At 34.8% G+C, this 21997-nt stretch overlaps 2 protein-coding genes across 12 annotated transcripts in view; one reads left to right on the plus strand and one right to left on the minus strand.

The window, feature by feature from the left end:
- Positions 1–2016, plus strand: part of LOC121411917 (voltage-dependent calcium channel subunit alpha-2/delta-2-like) — an 87930-nt gene extending 85914 nt beyond the window's left edge. For all 11 annotated transcript variants that reach the window (XM_041604811.1, XM_041604809.1, XM_041604810.1 and 8 more), the window contains 2 exons: positions 322–401; positions 1121–2016. In XM_041604811.1, the coding sequence (XP_041460745.1) occupies positions 322–401; positions 1121–1225 (185 nt within the window). In that variant the 3' untranslated portion in view covers positions 1226–2016. The remainder of the gene's footprint in view (positions 1–321; positions 402–1120) is intronic.
- A 7318-nt stretch (positions 2017–9334) lies between these two features.
- Positions 9335–20493, minus strand: LOC121411920 (mitochondrial carnitine/acylcarnitine carrier protein-like). Its single transcript, XM_041604821.1, has 9 exons — positions 20218–20493; positions 19256–19345; positions 18151–18281; positions 17457–17547; positions 15824–15947; positions 14649–14721; positions 14089–14198; positions 11435–11559; positions 9335–10799 (listed from the first exon to the last, which is right to left on the minus strand). Exons 1-9 carry the CDS (start codon positions 20311–20313, stop codon positions 10743–10745), a joined length of 897 nt encoding a protein of 298 aa, XP_041460755.1. The 5' UTR covers positions 20314–20493; the 3' UTR covers positions 9335–10742.
- Between the last annotated feature and the right edge of the window lie 1504 nt (positions 20494–21997).

Raw genomic sequence — 21997 nt, forward strand, 5'->3', positions numbered from 1 at the left:
TATTTTTAATGCACTCAGAATTGCAGTGAGAATTTCTAGGATGCCCCGTGAATATTCAGGAATAGACCACAAACCGACTCCTTTGCAGCTCATTCTGCCACTAGTCTGACTTGTGTGCGATGAGTTGCCTGGTCAATTTTCCTGCATTGAACTCCATTTGGTGAACTGAAATTACCGTTAATTTCCCTCTTTTTTTAAAATTCTAGTTGATTCTGCTTGATTCCTGCTGATCCGAGCAGGTGTGATGGGCCTTTATCATAAAATTTTTATGTATTAGGTTTTTTTTTAAAAAGTTGTATCCTTAACGGTTTATCAATTCACAAGATGCACCTAGCCCTTGTGATGAGACGCCAAGATACAGAAGGAGACCCAGTGAAAATTGTTATGCATTTAGTCCAGCTGTAAGTTCACATTTTTAATTCATATATTAAGTTATATGTAAGTGTTTGTTGGTGAAGAGTATGCATCAAGACTTAAATGTATAGGCAAATGGTTAACTGAAGGTCCCAATTGTACTAAACTCTTTGCTCGCCATGGACAGAATCATGCACTCCTGCACCTCATTAATTTCAAGGTGCAACATTGAGAGGGGCTTTGCATAGACTATATTAATTCAGCTCACAATAGCTTTTTGATTGGTTTATTGTAAAGAAAAGCTTTGTGTTTACACAGTAAAATGCAATGCCCACATCACTATTGTGTATATGTGTATAAACAATAGACTTTTTAATGCACTCTGTGTGTATTGTGAAAGGAGTGTGACTTGAGTCAAACTTGGCAGTCTGCTGTATGTGACTGTAATCCAACAAAGCGGGCAAAGAGTTAAGTTACCACTTTGATACTACCATTCCTATATGTTCCATGGCTGAGCAGCCAAGCAAAATCAAATTTACATGGTATTTACTTAAATTACAAAGTTCCCATAATATCAAGATTTATGCACCTTGGGCATCATTCAGTATAAAGGCTTACACCTGAAATATAGTTGTGGTTGTAATAATGATATAAAACATATTATAAAAAATATACAAGAAAGTCATCCTTTTTATCTGAAAAAGTCATTACAATAATATTACAATCTCTCTTATTTATTTTGTTCTCCCCTGTTTTGCCTTTCCAGGAAAATACAACCATTTGCAGAGGTGTGGTGTCACTAGCGTCACCATGGTTACTTCTAATTTTACACATATTCTACCTTGGAATTGTATGGTTTGTTAGTGCGTAATGGTGGTCATTGATTCCTCTGTTTTAAGTTCTAGGTATTATTTCATGATGACATTATAAAAAGAATTTTACTTCATGTTTTTTATTGAATTATTATATGTTTGTTCTTTTCATTAGGTATTGTTTATGTATAAATGTTTAAATGTGTACACAGAAAATATGTTTATTCTATAATGTATGTTTGTGGAGTGCTGGTGTTAATTTCACCTGTCAAAGAGCATTGATTTTACTTATCATCATGGCATTATAAGCAATTGTTATTGACAAATTTTATCACCTCTAGATAATAAGGTATTTATTGTAAAAAGTGCTTTCAGACTGCATAGAAGGAAATTATGGTTCAAACTAAATTACTCAAATCATTTGATACTGTAATATGCACTTTAACTTCATGGAAATCATGGAATTTCAAGTATTTTTCATGGATTAAGGTGTGATATATAGACGGCATATAAACAGCAATCATGAATTCAAATTCATTTATTCAAATTCATTTCTGCCACTGGAATTATCCTATCATGAAGGATATAATTTATGAAGTATGGTTTATATATTCAAATTTTATCTTATGGACTATGAATTTTATAAAATAGTCAAATTGGTGAAAAATTAGTTATGACTCTTGAACTATGGGTACACTCAAGTGAATTATATTAAGAACTGTATGAATATTGTATATAATTTTTATACTTGATGATGTAATATATCAAGTGTATATTATTGGATTATAGTTATTTGTATGCAATGCCCAACAACTTGTTTGTCTATTTTTTTCTCATTCTCTTTCTCTCTCTCTTTCTCTTTTTTTTACCATTTCTCTCTCCCTCCCTCTCCATTTGTATCTCTCTCTCTCTCTCCTATATATCCTTTTCCTTCTCTCTATCCTGCTACACCACATTCCTTCTCTCTTTCTGTCTCTCTCAACTTTGCCAGAAATCAGCTTTGTGAATTTATCAGCTTTGTGAATTAACAGCATTAATAATAGCTAATTAGTCTCTTTATAGGTTTTGTGCATATAAAACTGCCTTTGTTAGTGCCTAAGTATGTTTTTTTTTATGTATTACTGTGTTTTGTTGATTGTCAGTTTTAAGTATATTTAATTGACAAACAACCTTCTAATTTTGTAACAGTAATGTCATGGTACATTCTTATGAATTATTTGTTGTTAGTAAAGGTTATTTGTTCATTTTAATAGCCTTATATTACATGTATATTTAAACTTCAAATACAAAAACTCTGTTGGTCATCTCTTATGAAAAATCTATCAAATTCAGTGATATTACTTTGTGCAGTATTATCCATATGGTTTCTGTAACAGAATAAGATATATGTCTATAATTGTACATTTCATTATATCAAATTTACATGTAGGATTGTGAATTTTCATTTCTTTTATCATTGTAATCATATTGACTCTCCAAAGTTTCTAAGCCAAGGATGGGCTTAACATAAGACTTGTCACTTTAAAAATATGCAAGATTGGTAGAGTATGTTAACCTAATAGATCATTGACAAAACATATATTCATATTTACTCTTAATACTATTAATCCTTTTGTAATCACCCTAACAAATATCTGAGATGATACACTCGATATGGTAGCTTACGCATAAGTCCTAATATGAATATTCCAACTGTTAAACTAAGATAAATTTCCTTGTCAAATCACTATATAAATATATTTGCATTCTAGTACATGTATAATTTGTATATTCCTTTTCAAGAGCTGAATTCCATGAAGATAGTGAATGGTCTAATTTGGTTATATGTATTTTTTTTAATGTATCTCAATCAATTTCCTAGCCAGTCTTTCAAAGAGTTGCAATGGATTGAATATCAAACCCAACTGAGATTTATTTTGTAGTTGTACAATGTACTTACAATAGGAGTTGATATCAATCTCGATTTGAATTGATTTTAAACCAACATTATTGTAATTAAGAGGAATTTGATGCAATCAGAATAAAAAATGGTCTTTAGATAACAAACATTATATGATATATTCCACATATGTATTCATATGTTAAAATTATATTACTCTCCATACTCCCCTCCAAAAAAAAAATGAATAAATAAAAATGTCCAAGGCTGAAGTGAAAGATACAGATATTTCCAGTTTTTCTCATATTTGGGGTAAGGAAATTGTGACGTTATATCTATGGAAACTTAAGTCACAACTCTTTTAATTTGAAGTCAGATATTCTAAATATAATTTTCTTCCAAATGACTTCAAATATATCAAACCTAGCTTTCTCATCATTTTTATTTCTGGCATTAATCATTCTTGCACATGTACACATAGGTCATACTGTAAACTTAATTTGTAGAAGAACTTAGAAAAACAATATTTTGCAGACAAAAACCTAACTTACATTAAGTATTTAATCAATGTTAACTGTATGTCCCGGTATGTATCAATATTTTACATATTCCAAGTAATTATTCAATATGATTTTTTATAAAAGTTGTTACGATGCTTCATCTGTATGGACAGGCTGATCTCAGTAGAGCAGTCTTTTTATCTGTTTATTCTTATGTAAATGTGCAATACAAGATTTATGTGGCAAGAATACATGTAAATACTAGTAGATATATATTATTGATCTCTATTAGGTCATGGCATTATTCATAGTGTTAGGGAAGTAGCTTGGTAAGAAAGATATATTGGGATTGTTATCTGCAATTACATTATGCTCTGATGATACAGAATTTGCTGAGATTGTTAATTTTGTTACATATATGTTACATGTTCATGTATACATTGTAACATTCTACTGGTATTTGATAATCTGCATTCTCATGGTAAATATTTTATATTTTGTGAATTGTTGCTAATACACTGGAGAATGAGCTAAGAGGGTCTGTGCAGATTTTGATCTACTTTGTCATGCTCTAAAGATTTTACACACCATATATATATATATATATATACATATATATATATGCACTTCTAAAGATTGGTGTTAAACCAACACCAGTATGTGTGCTATAGGACTGTGTCTACACCAGGGGCCTGTTTCATAAAGATTTGTGATAATAACAAACACAGTTTCTATCACAAGTTTATGATCAAATTGAATTATTTCAGCAGCTTTGCACCATTATTGTAATTTGTTTAATCATAACAGGTTTTATGAAACCGGGGCCCCTATGTCAAATTCATCACCCTTTAAGTTATGTTATATTTACACTGATTGAATATAACACTAAGTAATAGTGTAAATATAACACATTCAATGACATCAATGGGTGTTGAACCAATAGCGTAAATATAACATTGGTTTGAAATACTTGATGCGATCCTCTCACAACACTTAATGCGATCCTCTCACAACACTTAATGGTGTAGATTTTAGCACTTTATTTTTAGTGTGTGTAATACATGACACCTGGATATGATATTCCTCATGAACATCATGCTCCAGCACATCTTGTGGGAAAGAGCTCCCTGAAGTGCAAATCTCCCTGCAGAAAACCGTACCAAGAGGACAACTCCTTTTTCAGTCAGCCCCCCCCCCCTCCCTGTCAAAAGTCTATATACTGTATTTTTCACAGGAATTCCAAAAAGACGACATGTGTCTTTTGTAGTAGCTTACCTGCATTCCCTATTGTCATGTCCATGGTGAAATGTGAAGAAAAAAAATTATCAATGAATGGTTGCTTGCACGTTCCAAGCAAGAAGACGTCCAACTTTTGACAAGGTCCCTTCTGGTGGGGGGGGGGTTGCTTTTCCTTTGGGAATTTCTTTTAGAAGTAGTTAAAAACAGGGAGTGGGCAGTACTAGCACTCCCCTTTGTTCATAACCAATTCATTCTAATACATGTACCTTCAAACACTTATGAAGTACGTATGCGTTGTACATGCTCATAGACATAAATGCATAGTGTACAGGCATATTCATCTTTGCCAGATTTGTAAAATACTTTGATACCTCACTACATTCTTCTAATCATTGCCTTCCGTTATAAATTCTACATGGAAATATCTTTGAGTTTCCATCTACTGCTCTTGAAAAAAGAGTATCTGCTTGAAATATCAAAGTCACAATTATGCATGAAATACATGTAAGTAGAAAGTGTTCCACTGTCCAGTACTTTTCCATGAAAAATGTGATAATTCATATTGATTTTTTTCCATAAATTTCTGTCTAAAGATGACTTTTATGTTTTGTCCTTTCTTGCCTCCTGAATTCCAATTGTCTCATTTCAAGTGACAAGATTGGCTGCTATTTCTTTTCTTGTGATATCCTGTATATTTTTAGCTCTAAAATATTGCTGTTTTCATGGAAATCATTGTAAACTCTGGAGGGTTTTCATTTATTTTAAAGGCATGTGTATTTCTAAAGTTTTTCCATTGAAAATACCATTTGTATACTCATATAGGGTGTTACAGAATTATTAAGGAACTGGGATACAAGAACTATTATCTTGTTCATAAATATTCATTTGTTAGGGCTATATTTGAAAGCGCAGTTGGATCAAAGCATTTATATATTGTATGAAGAATGTGATGTACATAAATTCAATATACCCCATGTAATCAGGGGCATGAGGGATCACAAATAAAAGAAAGAACAAAAAAAAGAAGCTGAAGAGTGTTAAAGAAGCAGAAATTGGACGAGCTCATATGGCTTTTTAAAATAAAAAACAAGCTGGAATTGAGCTGAAAATCAGCTTATTAGCTGAATTCATCCCTGCATGTGTGTATTGTTGCAAACATCAGGATTAGGGGGATACAGTCTCCATTCTTTGCAAAATAAGAATGCCTAGCAACAGTAGAACAGCAGAAGCAATGACTGACAGAATCATAGCTTAAAAATCACACTTTATATAGAAAACCCCTCAAAAACAAATCTTAAATATCATGAAAAAAAATCCCCCTTTAAGGTATCTTGTGTCCACTTTATGGCCCAAGTTCAATATGACTAGTGTGTGTGTTTTTGTGTGGTGGCTGTTATATGATATATTATGCATATGCCTTGGCCAAATTTTACAAAACATATGTATCAATAATGAATGCTAGAATTTTATGACAAGTTTGCTGTCAATCAAATAGCAAGGTTTTGGTCATGTACAACTGCAGCTTTTTAGATTGCATCGGCGAAAGTATCATGAAACAGTCTTATTGGTCTTTGAAACCAAAAATTTTGCTGTCAGTTGAAAAATGAGAGGCAGCATTGCTGTGCACTTTGTTCTATAATTACCATTCAGATTATATTAACATTACATTTGATATCTAACCTTGTGTTTTGTGTAAAGCCCCCCACCCCTGCCTTTATTCTTCTATCAACATACATGGTTACCGTATACAGAATGGGAAACCTTATTCAAGTGAGCGAGAGAATACTGGACATGATTAATTCAAATGTATAGCACTCGTGTACGTTAATTCCATGTATGCTGCCTTTATGTACATAAGTTTGTTTTATTTTGTTGTCATGGTAACATGGTACTCTTCCATGGTTTTATGATATACAGGTAGAATGAAACTAACAAAGTTAGTCAAATTTAGATTAGACTTTTATGGAATGTAAGTTGCCAACTTGTTCAGTTATTTCAATCCTACTGGGTAGATGGCATAATGCTGAAACTTAAAAACTTGAAAAAGAAATTGTGATTACACTACACCTGTGTAATCAGGACTTGATCCGGGTTAACTAATGAGAAGACTGCCTAAAATACTTTCTTGCACTTGCAAAAATTACACAAACATGTGTATTGAGTGTATGAATCAATGTCTGTTGATTTATTTTTTGTATTGGTTCACATTGTTAGCAGGTGCAATTATGTTTATGAAAATATTTGGGCAATATGAATGCATACTTATCATTTTACACATGTTTGATGTGTTAGCCGTTAAGCATATTGTGTAAAATTCATCATCAAGCATGTTTGAGATTCCTCATTGATCAAGGCAGTAACATTATGTAAGATAAAGTCATTGAATCTTCACAAAGAGGAGAAAAAAATAAGAAATGTTAATTTAATATTTATAGTATGGTATTAAATGGTGATTGTCCAAATATATCAAGTTGATAAACGTCAAGAATCATATTAAATCAAAGAAATGCGCAAAGGTAAATTATCCAGAAGTACAGAGAATATTGGTCTGGGGTGAACATAGGCATGTTTTCAAGGCCCTACCAATTGTATTCTATGGCTTTCACAATTTTAAGACAGATAATGACAGATGAAGTGGATGACAACTAATTTTTTTTTTTTTAAATCGTGAATGTCCAGATGCTGGAGACTATATGAAATCTTTTAGATAAAAATATGTGGGGTATTTGAAATTGATTTTTATGTTGGTGTGTATCTTTTATTTGCAATAAAAACATATAAGCCTATATAAAGGAATGGTGTTGATAGTGATTTCTTTATGGGTAAGACCTTAAAACAATCAAACCTTGTGTATAAGCCACAGAAATCGAATGAAGCCACACACAGTGTAATCCATGTACATTTGTATTAACTGTTTACCAGTTTTTAATTTCATATATTAAAGTCAGATGGTCAATTATTGGGTGGATTAGATGTTCACAGTGAATACACTTAAAGAGTCAAACTCTGGGAGATAAAACACAAGGACATGAATAGAATTTAATTAAATGAAATTTACACCCTGTTCATACTAGTAATCCAAGCTTAAAATCATACCATGCAGTATCAAAATTATACGAATAATAACTAAAATCAAAACTATTTCCTATCATTGGAAAATTCCTTTCACTTCACCATATCCAAATCATCATTTTGAAGACTGATTTTGTCAGAAGTTTTCAAACCTTGTTCTGGGGAAGTATCAGAAAGCTGTTTGTAAGTTAAGAACGACTGGTGAACCTTTCTTACATGCTAAACCACCAATGAACATCTTTAGTGTATACCATTTACCACAAGAGAGGATCACCAGTCGTTCTTACAGTCGCTCTTAACGGCCCCCTGGACTGATTTTACAGTCAGAACTCATCAGGATCCCATAACACAAAAGTTAGCAATCAATTTTATATTGGTTGTCCACTGGCAGAGTTGCTAATTTTCCGGATTTTTTCCTTTGCTGAAAAATATTCCGGGAAAAAAATCGATTGTCAAAGTGAAATCCGTAAAAATTTCCCCTCCAAATCTTGTCACGGAGTTCGCTACGGAGAGCGCAATTTCAATTCTGGATGGCCAATTTGCGCAGACGGAAAATTATTAGCGTTGTGCGCAGCATGAAGTTTAGCTGGTACTGTACTTGCACGGTACGCGCGAGCAATACATTGTAGCAGTTGCAAACGCCGCTCTATACCCTGCAGGGATACGGGTGTCAGCGCTATCCCAGTCGGGCGATCGCCCGGTAGAACCGCTCGAAGCACGGCCCGGTGTGGCTGCAATTGCCTGCTGCTGCGTGAGTGATTGGTTGTCTGCCGCGGGATTTCAGCTGAAAACCTATTTGCTACCATGAAATATGTGTTCTCTGGTGCGTATTCATCAATTCATATGTGTGAACTATCCATCATTTTGATAGAAATTGTGATTTATGGATTTTCAATAGTATAGGATTGTCTTGTTGATGAGTACAGTGAGTGAAAAAGGGCACCCCAGCTGCTACATACACCCGTCCCGAGTCGCACCCATTGGCCGCAGCAGGTTAACCCGTACCGTAATGAGTACGGGTTACATGATTTTTTTTTTGAGCACCTTTCTTGCCTATGATATGAAGTTTATTATGTCATTAATTATTTGTTATGTACTACTGTAGATTAATGATTTCAGCCCTCTAAAGAATAAGAAAACGTTCCAGCTTCAGGGGGCTTCGCCCTTGACCCCGCCAGGGGCCCTGGGCGGGCCCCTGGACCCCGGCCTGGGTTTTCAGGATTTTTTTGAGCTATCAGTTAGCATCTCTGAACTGGGGACACTGCAATCAATTGTAAAGACATTGTCTTATTATGATGATTGCTAAGCTTTGTGCTATGAGCCCCCTAGTTTCACCTTACACATTAGTTGTTTTTTCAATAAATGTCACCATTATATAGCCGCCCTCTATAGAATAAAATATCAAATACATAACTTTTAATCTGTATTTTTAGTAACATCACACTTAAATTAGAGATGCAAGAAAGCAACTTCAAAAAGAAGTTGTATGGTGTATTCATTGCTATTTCTGAATCTTTGTATCTAATATACATACAAACTAATTGCATCTCTGTTGGGTTGTAGAAACATGCATACATGTATGTAATGGCCCGAAAAAGCTTTCAATTTTTTCCTTGTCAACAAATGTCGACTTTGAATTGGACCTCCATTCATCCATATTTGCAAAATCTTATCATTCGTTGTAAAAAGAGGCACTGCTGGTCTGCATCTATCAAACGAATAGAATAATTTCCTAATACATGCCATCCCAACGAATTCAACCAAATCAGAAAGTATGATTTAAAACTAATATGAACATGCAAAAGAAAAAAAAATCATACATATTATTCACATTTACCTTCTTTAATGTAGACTGACACTCCAGGGGGGGATATAAGCAGACATATAGATAATCACATGAAAAACAATTAAAAATGGCATAACTGACCAGCTTCCAATATATGTCACAATAGCAAACAATAACAATACTTGGGATGTAGCCCCGATAAGAAATAATGCAAAACATTATATTGTCATATACCTAAGAATTCCCAAATAAGGCTGTTGCCTTATTAGTATAATTTTTTAGTGTCACATGTAAACATGGGATTTGCATTGCATTTGATTCACTGCGAATAAAGTAATGAGGAAAGATGGCATATAATTGCACAATATCCTTTTGTTAATAATGAACTCTAACGCACTAAACAGAAAATATGTTTTATAGCTACATGTATATCATGACATTTATCATTTTTCTTATTCACCTATATAGTTATTTCCTGAGATTTCTCTTCAGTGTAATTTTGTTAGTATTATCAAATTGAAATTACATCATATAATGTAGTATATATATATATAATAACAAGCACCTTTAAGGTGATATAATTGAAAATTCATGTAAAAAGATGACAATTTCAATGACAACAGAGAGCCTAAGAAGCAAGTAGAGATGTTGGGTGATGTCAATTTCGGTGTTGGTGTAAGAAGCACAATTTAGTACACATTCCCTAACTTAAACACCTTAATACAAATTTAAGTGTTTCGGTGCATAAATGATCAAAGTCACATAGGTAATAGCTCAACACCTAGAAAGATTAATCCCAGGACCCGCTTTAAGTTTGGTGCGGTGCTGGCGTAAACCAACACCAAAAATCAACACCAAAAGGTCATCACCGAACTTGAAATCACCAACTGTTATGTGTACCTCTGGCTCATGAGATGAAAAAATTTCCTTCACTTCAATTACATCATACACACATACTTGAACGCCACACTCCTCCACCCACCACAAGAATATAGGACGTACACTCTGGAATTCAGGTTATCAAAGATTGCATCGCTTCTAGAGAAGTGTTGAATGGATCTACATCATCTCTGGAAAACAGTTTGAGGACGGCAACGGTGCTACAATCCTACCCAGGTTAAAAACTTCATGGCAAGCTCAAATCCACAGAAACATGCCTGTGAAATAGATAAAGAGATAAAAAAATGGTAATCGGGATACAGAGATAGACTAGACAGCATGGGGGGGGGAAGATGGAGAGAATTTCCTTAAGAACAGAGGAATAATGGCATATGCAATTATGAGTATTAACTTGTTGATTATGGTACTTGGTTCGCTTTGCTTCTTTAAATACTTATTTTGCAAAGAATAGTTCATCCAATTTTAAACAAAAACAGTTGCATTTTCTGAGACATGAAAGGCTCTTGCTAAAATGAGGTTTTGGCACGAAATTGTGGCATTTTAGAGTTAGTAGTAAAACTATCATCTCAAATACACATGCGCTTTTATAACGGCCCTTTTGGCAGAGATTTTCTGCATATAAACTAAATATTCTGAACTTGCATCAAAATATTTCATGTAGCATTGTGTAAAACAGTCATTAAACGTATATGTCGAGATTGAATCAAAAATGAAGAAACAGACACAAACTTTGCAATGCAAGATAGGGAAAACTCAAAAGGCCTCTAATTATGGAATGGCTAAGGCCCTTTGGGCATCAGGTCAACTCTAAAGGTATTTTCTTTTGAATCATCTTTTTCCTTGTCAGTCAAGTGAACAATTATTCAATTGTGCCTAGTGGTTGAATACTCACTGCATTGGCTGGGAAGGCTCTTAGCATTACTGGTGTGATGCCTTTGAAGAGAGCTCCAGGTCCTTCTTTCTTTATCAGTTCAGCAAACACACTCCTCACACCATTGGGGTAGGTGCCTTCGGGGGCTAGATGATTCATAAACAATACAAATTATTTTCACTAAAATGTCATAAATGAGATTAACTTGTAGACTACTAACATTCTTATATTCCTTAGGATAAATTGAAATAAACTTAGGTCCTGCGCTGTTTTAGAAAGGGTTGATTATGGCTTATAGTCATGCTGTAGTGCAATGCAATTTTGATCATAGTAACCATAGGTAAGAGGTGGGACGTGGACCCTTCCCTCCTCAGTGACAACAAATCTTGAGGAACTGCCACACATGGCTATAAAGTCTAGTGACCATCTGCAGAATATTATTTCATAAATGCGGTTAAGTGTTACCTACATAATGCAACTGCAATTTCAAGAGAAATTTCAAGTCACACCAACATGTAGCACTGGGTAATGAGTTGCATTATTTATTTGACAAGAAAAAAAATCAACTATTGTCCGGGAGCATGTCTCACATCTGTGAATGTAAAATTCACTTTCTTATTTAAAGCATCCCCAACCAGAGACAGATTTAATTAGGAGGAAGTTAAAACAGAAAGTTAAAACATATATATATGATCTTTCTACATGAGACTGACTTCTCTTGATTACATGTGAGAATATGCATATGAATTCTGACTTTATTTAATTATCAGTTATTATCAATCAATAAGTACTTTGCATCTGTTTATTTAAGAGCCGAGTGGTCAATAAACTATAGGGCATATCAACAAAGATTTAGACCAATGTCCATCATTGAAACTAGATGAAATTCTCGACTGCAAACTCAAAATTTATGTCTCCAGAAAAGGGATATAATATATTATTATTTAGATGTAGGGTTTTAGAGGCGCAGATATTTTTTGACGTCTGACAAGGTTGTTTCAAAGAGACAAAATATTAAAACTGATTTTTTTTTTAACGTGCATGCCTATGAAAACCATCCAAACCATCCAATATTGAAAATATTGGATGAAATGAATATTTTGCCCCTCCCACAAGATTATCATTGGTTAAAATATGATTGTGCGCATGAAGCTATTGTTACGTCACAATGAAATTGCATTGCGTATTAGTTGCCAGGTGTGGTAAAGGAGCGTCAATTTATTGAATTCAAATTCGCTTGCACTATACGCTAGCGCATCTTGATTTCTTTTAAAAAAATGATAATACCATGATTTACAGGATTGCCATAAATAATGGTTACTAAAAACAATTTCTTTTTTTCTGCTTCATTACTTTTATTAGCTTTGTGGGGGTATCTAAATAATATTGGATGACCAATTTTTGTGGGATGCGTAGAAATATTGTAACTGGCTGAAGAACAATACAGTCCGACCTCTCTTATCCGGACACGTTGGGACCAGCACCAATCCGGATAAGGGATTTATCCGGATCTGGGAGACCCAATATTAAATACACGCAGCTGCGCTGCCGGCTGCCTCCCCAGGCCAGTACCGGCAGTAGCTACACTGCACTAATGTAGTGGGCGTACGGTAAAGATAATCACTGCAGAGTCAGTGCAAATTATAGGCAGTGTTTTTTATTGAAATGAAATCGATCGATGGCCAAAACTCTTGAATAATTTACCTGCTAAAATGACTGAGGTATACATCGAGCATACCTCGAAAGAAAGTGAATGACTCGATGAAACTAAGTTTTAAAATTAGATCATCGCGGCGGGTATCGCAGCTTCGCAATGTCAGCCATTGTTCCACTGACTGTAGGCTCAAACATGGTAGATGGCGCTGTCCGTATTGAGGCCTAAAGTTAGCTAGCAAGACATGTGTTGTTTTTCCCGCGAAGCAAAAAGAGAAACGTGATGAAATGTTTGCGCTGCACCCTGATTTACTGGAAATTATCATTCCTAAAGTTCTTTTGGTGATTTGGGTGAGATATTTTCATGAAAAATATGTTTGGTGTAGGGTGACTATGTTGGGAAATATATGTAATCAAAGTGAGTTTATGTATAGGATTGACTTTAGATTGAAATCTCATTTCCTCACGTACCTGTACTAGATTAAAAAAAAAAAAAAAAAATCTCGGCAATTGTGCGTCCGGATAATAGAGAGATCCGGATAAGGGGAGGCTGGATAAGAGAGGTCGGACTGTATTGGATTCGTCTCCAACTCATCCAATATATTTGTTCAGCTCATACAATATTTCTTCACATCCCACTCAAGCCCATCCAATATTCCCTAAATATCACAAAACTTATTTCTAACATTTTTCAAACACTGATCTCTGTAACCTCATGACATCAGAAACTAGTCATATCACCATCACACCTGCATGTATACCTGGTGCGATTTTGAGGTTATTGCGAGAATGAAAACGGGACGGAGAGAAACAAACAATGCTTCCAGTGACTGCCTATGGTGAGCGCTGGCATGAAAAGGACTATTTTCTAATTTTTCTCAATGCCATTGTGACACATATAAAAGGAGCTCAATTCATGGCACTTTAATGGAAAAATAAAACTGGTAAAGGAGATTAATATAAAAATATCAATATCTAAAATTCTTATAGAAAATCTTCCCTTTTCACACTGAATTTTTTACCTGTTTGTAATCTTGACTTGAGTGTATCTGGAGCAATAGCGACCATCCAGTTGAATACACCTGCCATACCACCGGCTAGTAATACACGTAACACACTCAGATCACTCGTCCTATAATTGAAAAAAAAAACAAAAAAACCTATATATAAAAAATATACATCAAAAGATACATATTTTACAAATAGAGATTAGAGATGTCATAAAATCAAATAAAATTGGATACAACATGCAAACAGAACCTTATATGCCATTTCCAGTCACACTTAACTCTGCTTAAAGATGCTTTTCATGCAGGTTCCCTCATAATTCACCTTATTTTAAATTGTCTTTAATTTCAAATCGCTGTAATATTCAATTTAGATGAATGATCCCATGTCTGATTTATATATCATACTGAATCTTCTGATGTTATATTGTCTTTGATCATGTTCACATGTGAAATATGTAAGATAAAGTCAAATTCAAATGATGAACCCCCTGATTGTGAAAGAAAGATGACACTCAAACAAGGCATAGACAAAAGCACCAACATGAGAAAATGTATGACATGAGACAACTTACTTTTGTCCTTCAGGTGTAAGACCTTTCTTAAGGAGTTCATAGGTCATGAAATAAGTACCAGAAGCAGGAACATCTTAAGAGGAGAGAAAAAAAATGCAAAATTTGATAACTCTATTTTAAATATTCAGAGCATTATTCTCTAAGAATATCAATGGTGGGAATTAAAAATGCATTTATTCTGAATTGATCTTGCATCCTTAAATATAATGGCCCATACAAATAAATTTTTAGCAATTGCCCACCAAACTTGCCAACTAAAATTAAACAAATAATCTCGAAATTACAATAGGTTTATCTTCAATTAATACTAATAATATACGATTTATAACCCCAATAACTTTGAACATAGTTATTTTCCTTTTGTAACAAATGGCCTCACTTGACATGAGAAAAAAGGTAGTGTTTCTGAGAAGGACGCCGTATATTTTAGGGGATATTTTTTTCGCATATGGCAGATTGCTGAACTTTGGGGGCTCTTTCTTTCAGTTGAAGGGCAACTCCAAGTATCATCATTCTGCCGCATGTAGAATATTAATTTTATGAGCATTCTTGTTTTGTGGCAGATCTTGAAGGTGACTCGAGAATAGGTGGTCATCCATTCCATTCTGGGAATTTTAGGGGGGAATTTTGTTGTGATGAGGGCTAAATCACCCATTGCCCTCCTATACTTTCTACACTATGGTTTTTAAAACCCAGAGCTGCCAACCTTAACTGTGACAAAATCCTATTCTTTATTTCTTTTTGTCTCATTTTCAAACCTAAAATCTTAGTTTTCTTTAAAATTGTGAAAAACATACTACAAAATCATCATTTATATAAGTTTCGAAAAATCTCTTTTCCTAGGGGGAAAAAACCTATTTAGTGTCACTTTCCCTTAAAAATCCTACTTAATAATTTTACAATGAAATCCTACTAATTGTCAGCTTTGGGTCCCGTCTTACAAAGTATTACAGCTGATCTGATCAATCCCAAATGTATGGAAATCCATCCATAACATAACAAAATAGAGAATCACACTGAATCTTCAAGAGAATGATGAATTTATGAATATACATCATATCTACAAAATATTTTGAACAAATTTGCATTCTAAATGTTGATGTTGCTGGCCATCCATAGTTGTGGTTGATTGGATAAATGGTAATTCTTTGGAAGACAGGGCCCTGAAAACTCACCTCTGAGCAGTGTGGCCATGGTGCCCTTGTAGAGCCCTCTGAAGAGACCTGCTTCTCTGTAGATCTGCTTGGCACAGTCCAGGGGTCCAGCATACTTGGCTTTACCAGAAGATGCTGCTTGAATCTAAAAAAAGTCAACAGAAAATACAATCATTGCCATGGGACATTTGAAAGTCATAAAACCCTTTCGCAGGATTGATCAAAGTTCATGTACTGTCTGTTATCCTTTCTTGTTGGTTAAAGGGTCAAAACAATTAGTTACACTTCAGCATTTCCATTTCAGCTAGTATAATATCAATATTAGTACAACTTCCTCAGTGGGCCTTAAGTGCCATGACACACTCATGAACATTTGACTATTGTTTCGACTATTCATCATTATCAAATAATATATTCTAGCATTTGAAGCATTCTACATTCGTTGTTGAGAGGAATAATTGTAAATGAACCAACTTAACTGCATTCTGATGTGGATTAAAGTGGCATTTTTTTTCATATATATGTCTTTTTTTAAAGTATTCCTTTAATCAGATTTCGTCATGCAAAACAGTACAGTGCCAATCACCAATATCTAATAATAATAATAATTTCTTGTATAAAGCGCATAACACCAGCGTTCTCGCCAGAAAAAAATTCACCCATGTCGGGGACTTGTGCTGCCACTCCTGGGGGGTGGGTGCGGAGCGCGGAAGCGACGGCCTTTTCATCAAATAGAGACGTAAGGAAGCCCCATTGTGGCGTATTTTTAAGCCCACACAAATGCACATAAATGCACAGATACTTGCTGTTCAGTCCAAAGAAAGAGAAGTGCAGCTTTCCAGCTTATGAATTGTAAATATTTTCGAGAAAAAAAAAGAGTCGGGCCCTGGTCGGACCAGACATGAGAAGTCAAAGGGCTTTGTCGTGTTTCTAGATTTAGGCTGGATCTGTAAAACATGTCCGCCGCTCCGTCGATCGTCTATATAGCGCGCGCGTATCGTGCATGCACCTAGTTAGCGATCTGTGCATACATGTACGGTACAGTATACAAAATGCGCATCCAACGAGCGTCGGCGCTAGCTAGGGCCCTGCACTGATTTTCATTTGCAAGTGGTCTTAAGTTGGTGGGACTTTGGTGCAACCCGATAAATGAAGTTGATATCACTAAGAGGAGTTCATGGAGTGTATTATTTTTTTTTCTGAACATTTCCATTTAATTTTTCCATGCATGTCGCTGAAATTTTACGCATGGTTCCACTTGGTCTCCATTTCCGCACGCATGGTTCACATGCGTATTATACACTGGCGAGAACGCATTAACACATTAATAATGTCTCTATGTGCTTCCAAAGGACTTGGATATTAATTACCCCGGCTGTAGCTCAAGCAGCCTTCCAGCGCTCAGTGCAATTCACCTCACCTGGGTTGAGTGCAGCACAATGTGGATAAATTTTTTGCTGAAGGAAACTACGCTGTGGCTGGGATTTGAACCCACGACCCTCTGTTTCAGAGACCAATCCACTGGGCCACAATGCTCCAATCACACACACTTGCATATGATCATCAAACAAAGTGATTTCATAGTAATGAATCATGTTGACCTACAGCACTATCACTGATGGTTCTCAATATCTAATAGGAAGCGTACAATTACCTGTAATAAACACTTTATACGTTCACCAGGTGCCATGATGGCTGTAGTAAAGACTCCTGATAACATACCAGCCATGAAGAGTTGCTCAGGTCTATTTTGGGTTCAAGGAAGACAGAGATATTATTGACAGAAATATGGAGTATTAGCAATGTCCAAATATATAGCATTCATATGGCACAAAAAGTCACTTTTTGTTTGGTGGGGAGATGGAGTTATAGAGAGGAGAGAGAAAAAGAAAGAGGGAGAAAGAGAGGGTCATGGGATGTTATGATCCAATAAGACACAAAGAGAGATAGGAGCAATATATTTTCCAAGATATTGGGGCCTTTTAAAAATTAAAAGCCCCCAAAATAATAACATGTATCTGACTCATGTACCCAAAATAAATTTATGGGAAATGTACACATTTAAAAATTCCAACTTCATGGTTGGCAACATTTCAAATTTGCTCAAAGAAGCTTACATAAACAAATTTACATCTAGGACAGACTATTGATTTCAAAATAGAAATTGTATTTCATCAGAAGCTGTCTTGAAAAAAATATTATTTACCTGAGTTTCAATGCCTACAAACAATGACTGATTAAAAATCAACTTAAATTTATATTCTAAGTTAGACGCCCACGTAACAAAAATGTTATAATTATTTTAGCCCTGATATCAAATAAAATCCCAAGATAAATGCAGTACTCACGCAAATTCTCCATTTGGAAGCCTTGCTGTCTGCAGGCTCTTCCCCACACTGTAACCCAAGAAACAGACAGCATACATTGGAGTGACTCCAAGGATAGGTGCGAACATCCCCTTGTACAAGCCACGGAACCCCTGGATAAGGACAAGTAGGTGCCAAGTAAATTTGTAAGAAATATGTATTAAACCATAAATACAAAACAGTTATTTCAATGATATACCGTAGGCCTATAAAGTTCTCTTACAAAACATAACAGATTTTCTGTGCTTTAATCATACTAAATAGGTTCCCCATTCTGCATAAGCATGATTACTGGAATTATTCTTGGACCTGTCTTGATAAAGAAAAGTTGGTTACATTATTTATTTACAAATTCATTTGCAACTAAAACAAAAGCAGCTTTGTCTCCATGGCTGCAAATGATAGGAACAGTGTTAACAACATCCTAAATTTAGAACAAATTGAGAATAAAAACATGGCAGAAAATGCATGTAATGCAAAGTCCTAGTACATGTACCGGTATATCTAAAGATATATGAGTTTATGAATAATCAATCAGATCATTTGATTGATAATAAATTTAGAATTGAATAAAGTATTTCTTGCTGTGGGTAAAGAAGACAATGTAAAATAGATCTATTTGGAAAGACTGAGAGTTTGTGAGGGGGGGGGAGGTGAGTGACAAAACAGGAATGAAAAGAGACAGGGCCGGGGAGTGTTACACATTTTTTAGAACTTAATTTTGGGCAGAGATTGATCTCCTGGAAGAGTGTACAAGTTTAAAGAAATATGGCATGGAGATACATTGTGGAAGGGGTGTGACTGATAAAATAATAATAATATAGGATTTGTATAGCTCAAGGCGCTCCTACCCAGACTAAGCTAGTCTACCGATTCCAGTGCGCACAACTTTTTGAGGAATTAGTTCCTGCCCATACCAATTTACCTCACCTGGGTTGAGAGCAGCATAATAATATGGATAAATTTCTTGCTGAAGGAAAATGCGCCATGGCTGGGAATCAAACCCTTGTCCTTCACGACGCCCCCACACTACTGAGAGATATCAAGATAATGCCTCACAATATCTTTATGTTTGACATTTATTTACCTCATGTCTGACAATTTTTGCTGCACAGTCAATTGTTCCTTTGTAGATTGGAGTTACTCCTGGGCCAGTAGGCTGTGTCTGAAGTCGTACCTGCATGAAAGAAATGTATGGACATGTACTTCCTTCCTATGTCAGAAATGTGCTGGTAGCCTACAAAAGTAAGAACACCTAGAGTGGATCAAAATGTTTCAAATAGTATTGGATGGCAATGCCATGGAAATGTAGAAATGCCTCAAGTGTGACACCATCATACACCTATAATTACCCTTGAATCAAACTACTCAGTAAGTTCAGATTGAGCTATTCAGTGCATTTAATAAGTCTAATCTAGATCTAGCGTTAGATCTGTCTTTGAGTCAAGTTCGACTATAAGAATTTTTTTTTCTATCACCCATTTAATCTGTGCTTATTTACCATGTTCACATTTTAATTCACAATCAATAGAAAAAGAACAAAAAATAATAATGGGGGAAATGTGACATTTTTTAGACATAAATTTCTTGCAAAGACAGTCAAACAATAAGGCCCAAAATGCATCTTTTCTCATCAATCTATACTAAAAAGTGTGTCAAATGATCGGGAACAAAGTCAATGACAAGGGCACAAGGAAACTGTTTTTCCAAATTTAACAGACAGTCTACAACAGCTGATGGCCATCTTTTTTCTTTTTAATTTGACTTTGAAAAAAAACATGATCTTGATTCTTGCTGGGATTTTACTAGACTTCAACTTTGGTCTAGCATATTATAACCTTGTTCATTGAATGAGTGAGCATATTCTAGTTGGAGGAATTTTTGAAAGCCCTAAGTTTTAACTTTATCAATCATCATTGCATTGTAAGAAACAATATGAATCAAAACTTGAATCAAAGATTTCAAGGAATTCACAGTTGAACTGCCGGTACGTTTAACTTAGTACGATATTCTAATGAATTGCAATAACATGCTAGTTTGGTAGGTCACCTTGATGGTATCTAACGGGTGTCCAGCGGCGACGAGACACACACCGCCGAAGCCTCCTGCGAGAAAATTCTTGAGTGGGCTTGTATCGGATGACATTTTGGAAAGTATGCACAATCTCTCGATAAAAGAAACGTTAATTGATGATTTGCCGTCAGGTGCATGAAATCATTGGAATAGTTGATGAACTGGAGGTGAAAAACTGGTAATCAGTAAAGAAGAGTGGGAAAGCCGCAGTCGGAGAAATGAACCGAGTAAAAACGACGAGGGTAGAGCTAATATGTCAAAACAGAAAAGGAAAAAGGGAGAAACATGGGAGGGGAGAGAGAGAGGGAGACGGGGGGGGGGGGGGGGGGAGGGGAGGGGGGGGGGGGGAGAGAGAAGCAAACTGATGTGGTCTCACAGAGAGCTCGAGATTGAGGTATTTGTTGATTTTAATCGATTTTAAAAAAAATATCTCTATCACATTTGACAATATATAACTCAGGCCATAATCAGTAGTTTGCAATCAACAAAATTATATTTGAATGAAGTATAAAATATGTATACTGTATATACAAGTTAATTAATTGTCCAATGTATTCACAAGATTTTATATAATAATTATGCTTTCCTCTTGTAATGGATACTCTCCTTCATTCTTATCAATTGCTATTGACTCATTTATGGCAATATTTTGATAATACTTAGTGTGTTTGGCATTGTATAAATGTATATAACTATTTCCTATATATTTCCTAGATGGGATTGGGGCTTGGGGGCTCTTTCCTCACAATTTTTTTTACGACGAAGAAAGATAAGAGAAAAGGATAAGTGTGAAAAATTACGTTCTTTTCTGAATATTGTGTCAAAATTTATCACAATCTTTATTTTTTTAATAAAACTGTTGAAATTGTTGCTCACTCGCTTCGCTAACTTTTATAAATTTTACATGATACGCCATATCGAGCCCCCTCAAGGTTGTTTGGCTCATTACGCCTCTGTATACACGTGTGTGTATTTCCGGTTAAATGTTAGTTTTTCTACTGCACTGCGAGTGTGACTTTTGTTTTTGTTTGGCTTGAAATGGATGGGAAATCATTTATAAAGAAAACTTTTCAATGATGAAGTGAGTTGAAATTAACAGTTTTAGTGGTTAACATTTCTAGGAATATATCTTGTTCTAAAAGCTCTGATTCACACATAAATTTATTTTTATGGTAATTTCCTGGAAAATGGTGTTTTGTACTAGTTAAATAACTACCTATATATTTTTTTATCACTGATATTCTGCATTCAACATTATTCTTCCGCAATAAAACTGTATAATAATAGTGAAGTGTGGGTAAATTGGATTGCACTAATTTAGAAAACAAATGTGGGTTCGCTGATTCATTATTGGGCAAATTATATGTATATAATCTTTTTAATACTTGTAGTATATGTATGTAATACTTCAATAAAGAATGACTGTCCAATGTATACATGCCTTTAGTATTTGGCAAACTATTATACATGTATACAATGATCGTATACAAGATCTGCAGATTTTTTTTTACATTACCAAAATTATATTCTAGGTACTTGATTGTACTTGACCTGATACTACCTGCATGACCTGAGGCGGCAGTAGGCAATAAGCGAAAAAAAAAGAACTGAGGGAGGCCATACATTGGGTTAATCAGTTGATAGGGACAAAGTTTCTAAAGGTGCGAGCGAGCGAAGTGAGCCATCAAAAGTGTCATTTTTAGTATTAAAAAATAATTTATGATAGATTTCGATATAATATCAGAAAATCTAATCA

The sequence above is a fragment of the Lytechinus variegatus genome, chromosome 3 (assembly GCF_018143015.1).
Source record: "Lytechinus variegatus isolate NC3 chromosome 3, Lvar_3.0, whole genome shotgun sequence".
Taxonomy (NCBI): domain Eukaryota; kingdom Metazoa; phylum Echinodermata; class Echinoidea; order Temnopleuroida; family Toxopneustidae; genus Lytechinus; species Lytechinus variegatus.

Bases quoted from the DNA above. Each gene is read 5' to 3' on its own strand.
- LOC121411920 (XM_041604821.1), bottom strand. From the start codon at position 20,313: ATGTCATCCGATACAAGCCCACTCAAGAATTTTCTCGCAGGAGGCTTC. The intron at 18,282-19,255 runs GTAAATAAATGT...GTCCTTATCCAG, and splicing joins CAAAAATTGTCAGACATGAG to GGGTTCCGTGGCTTGTACAA. The intron at 10,800-11,434 runs GTGAGTATTCAA...TCTATTTCACAG, and splicing joins GAGCCTTCCCAGCCAATGCA to GCATGTTTCTGTGGATTTGA.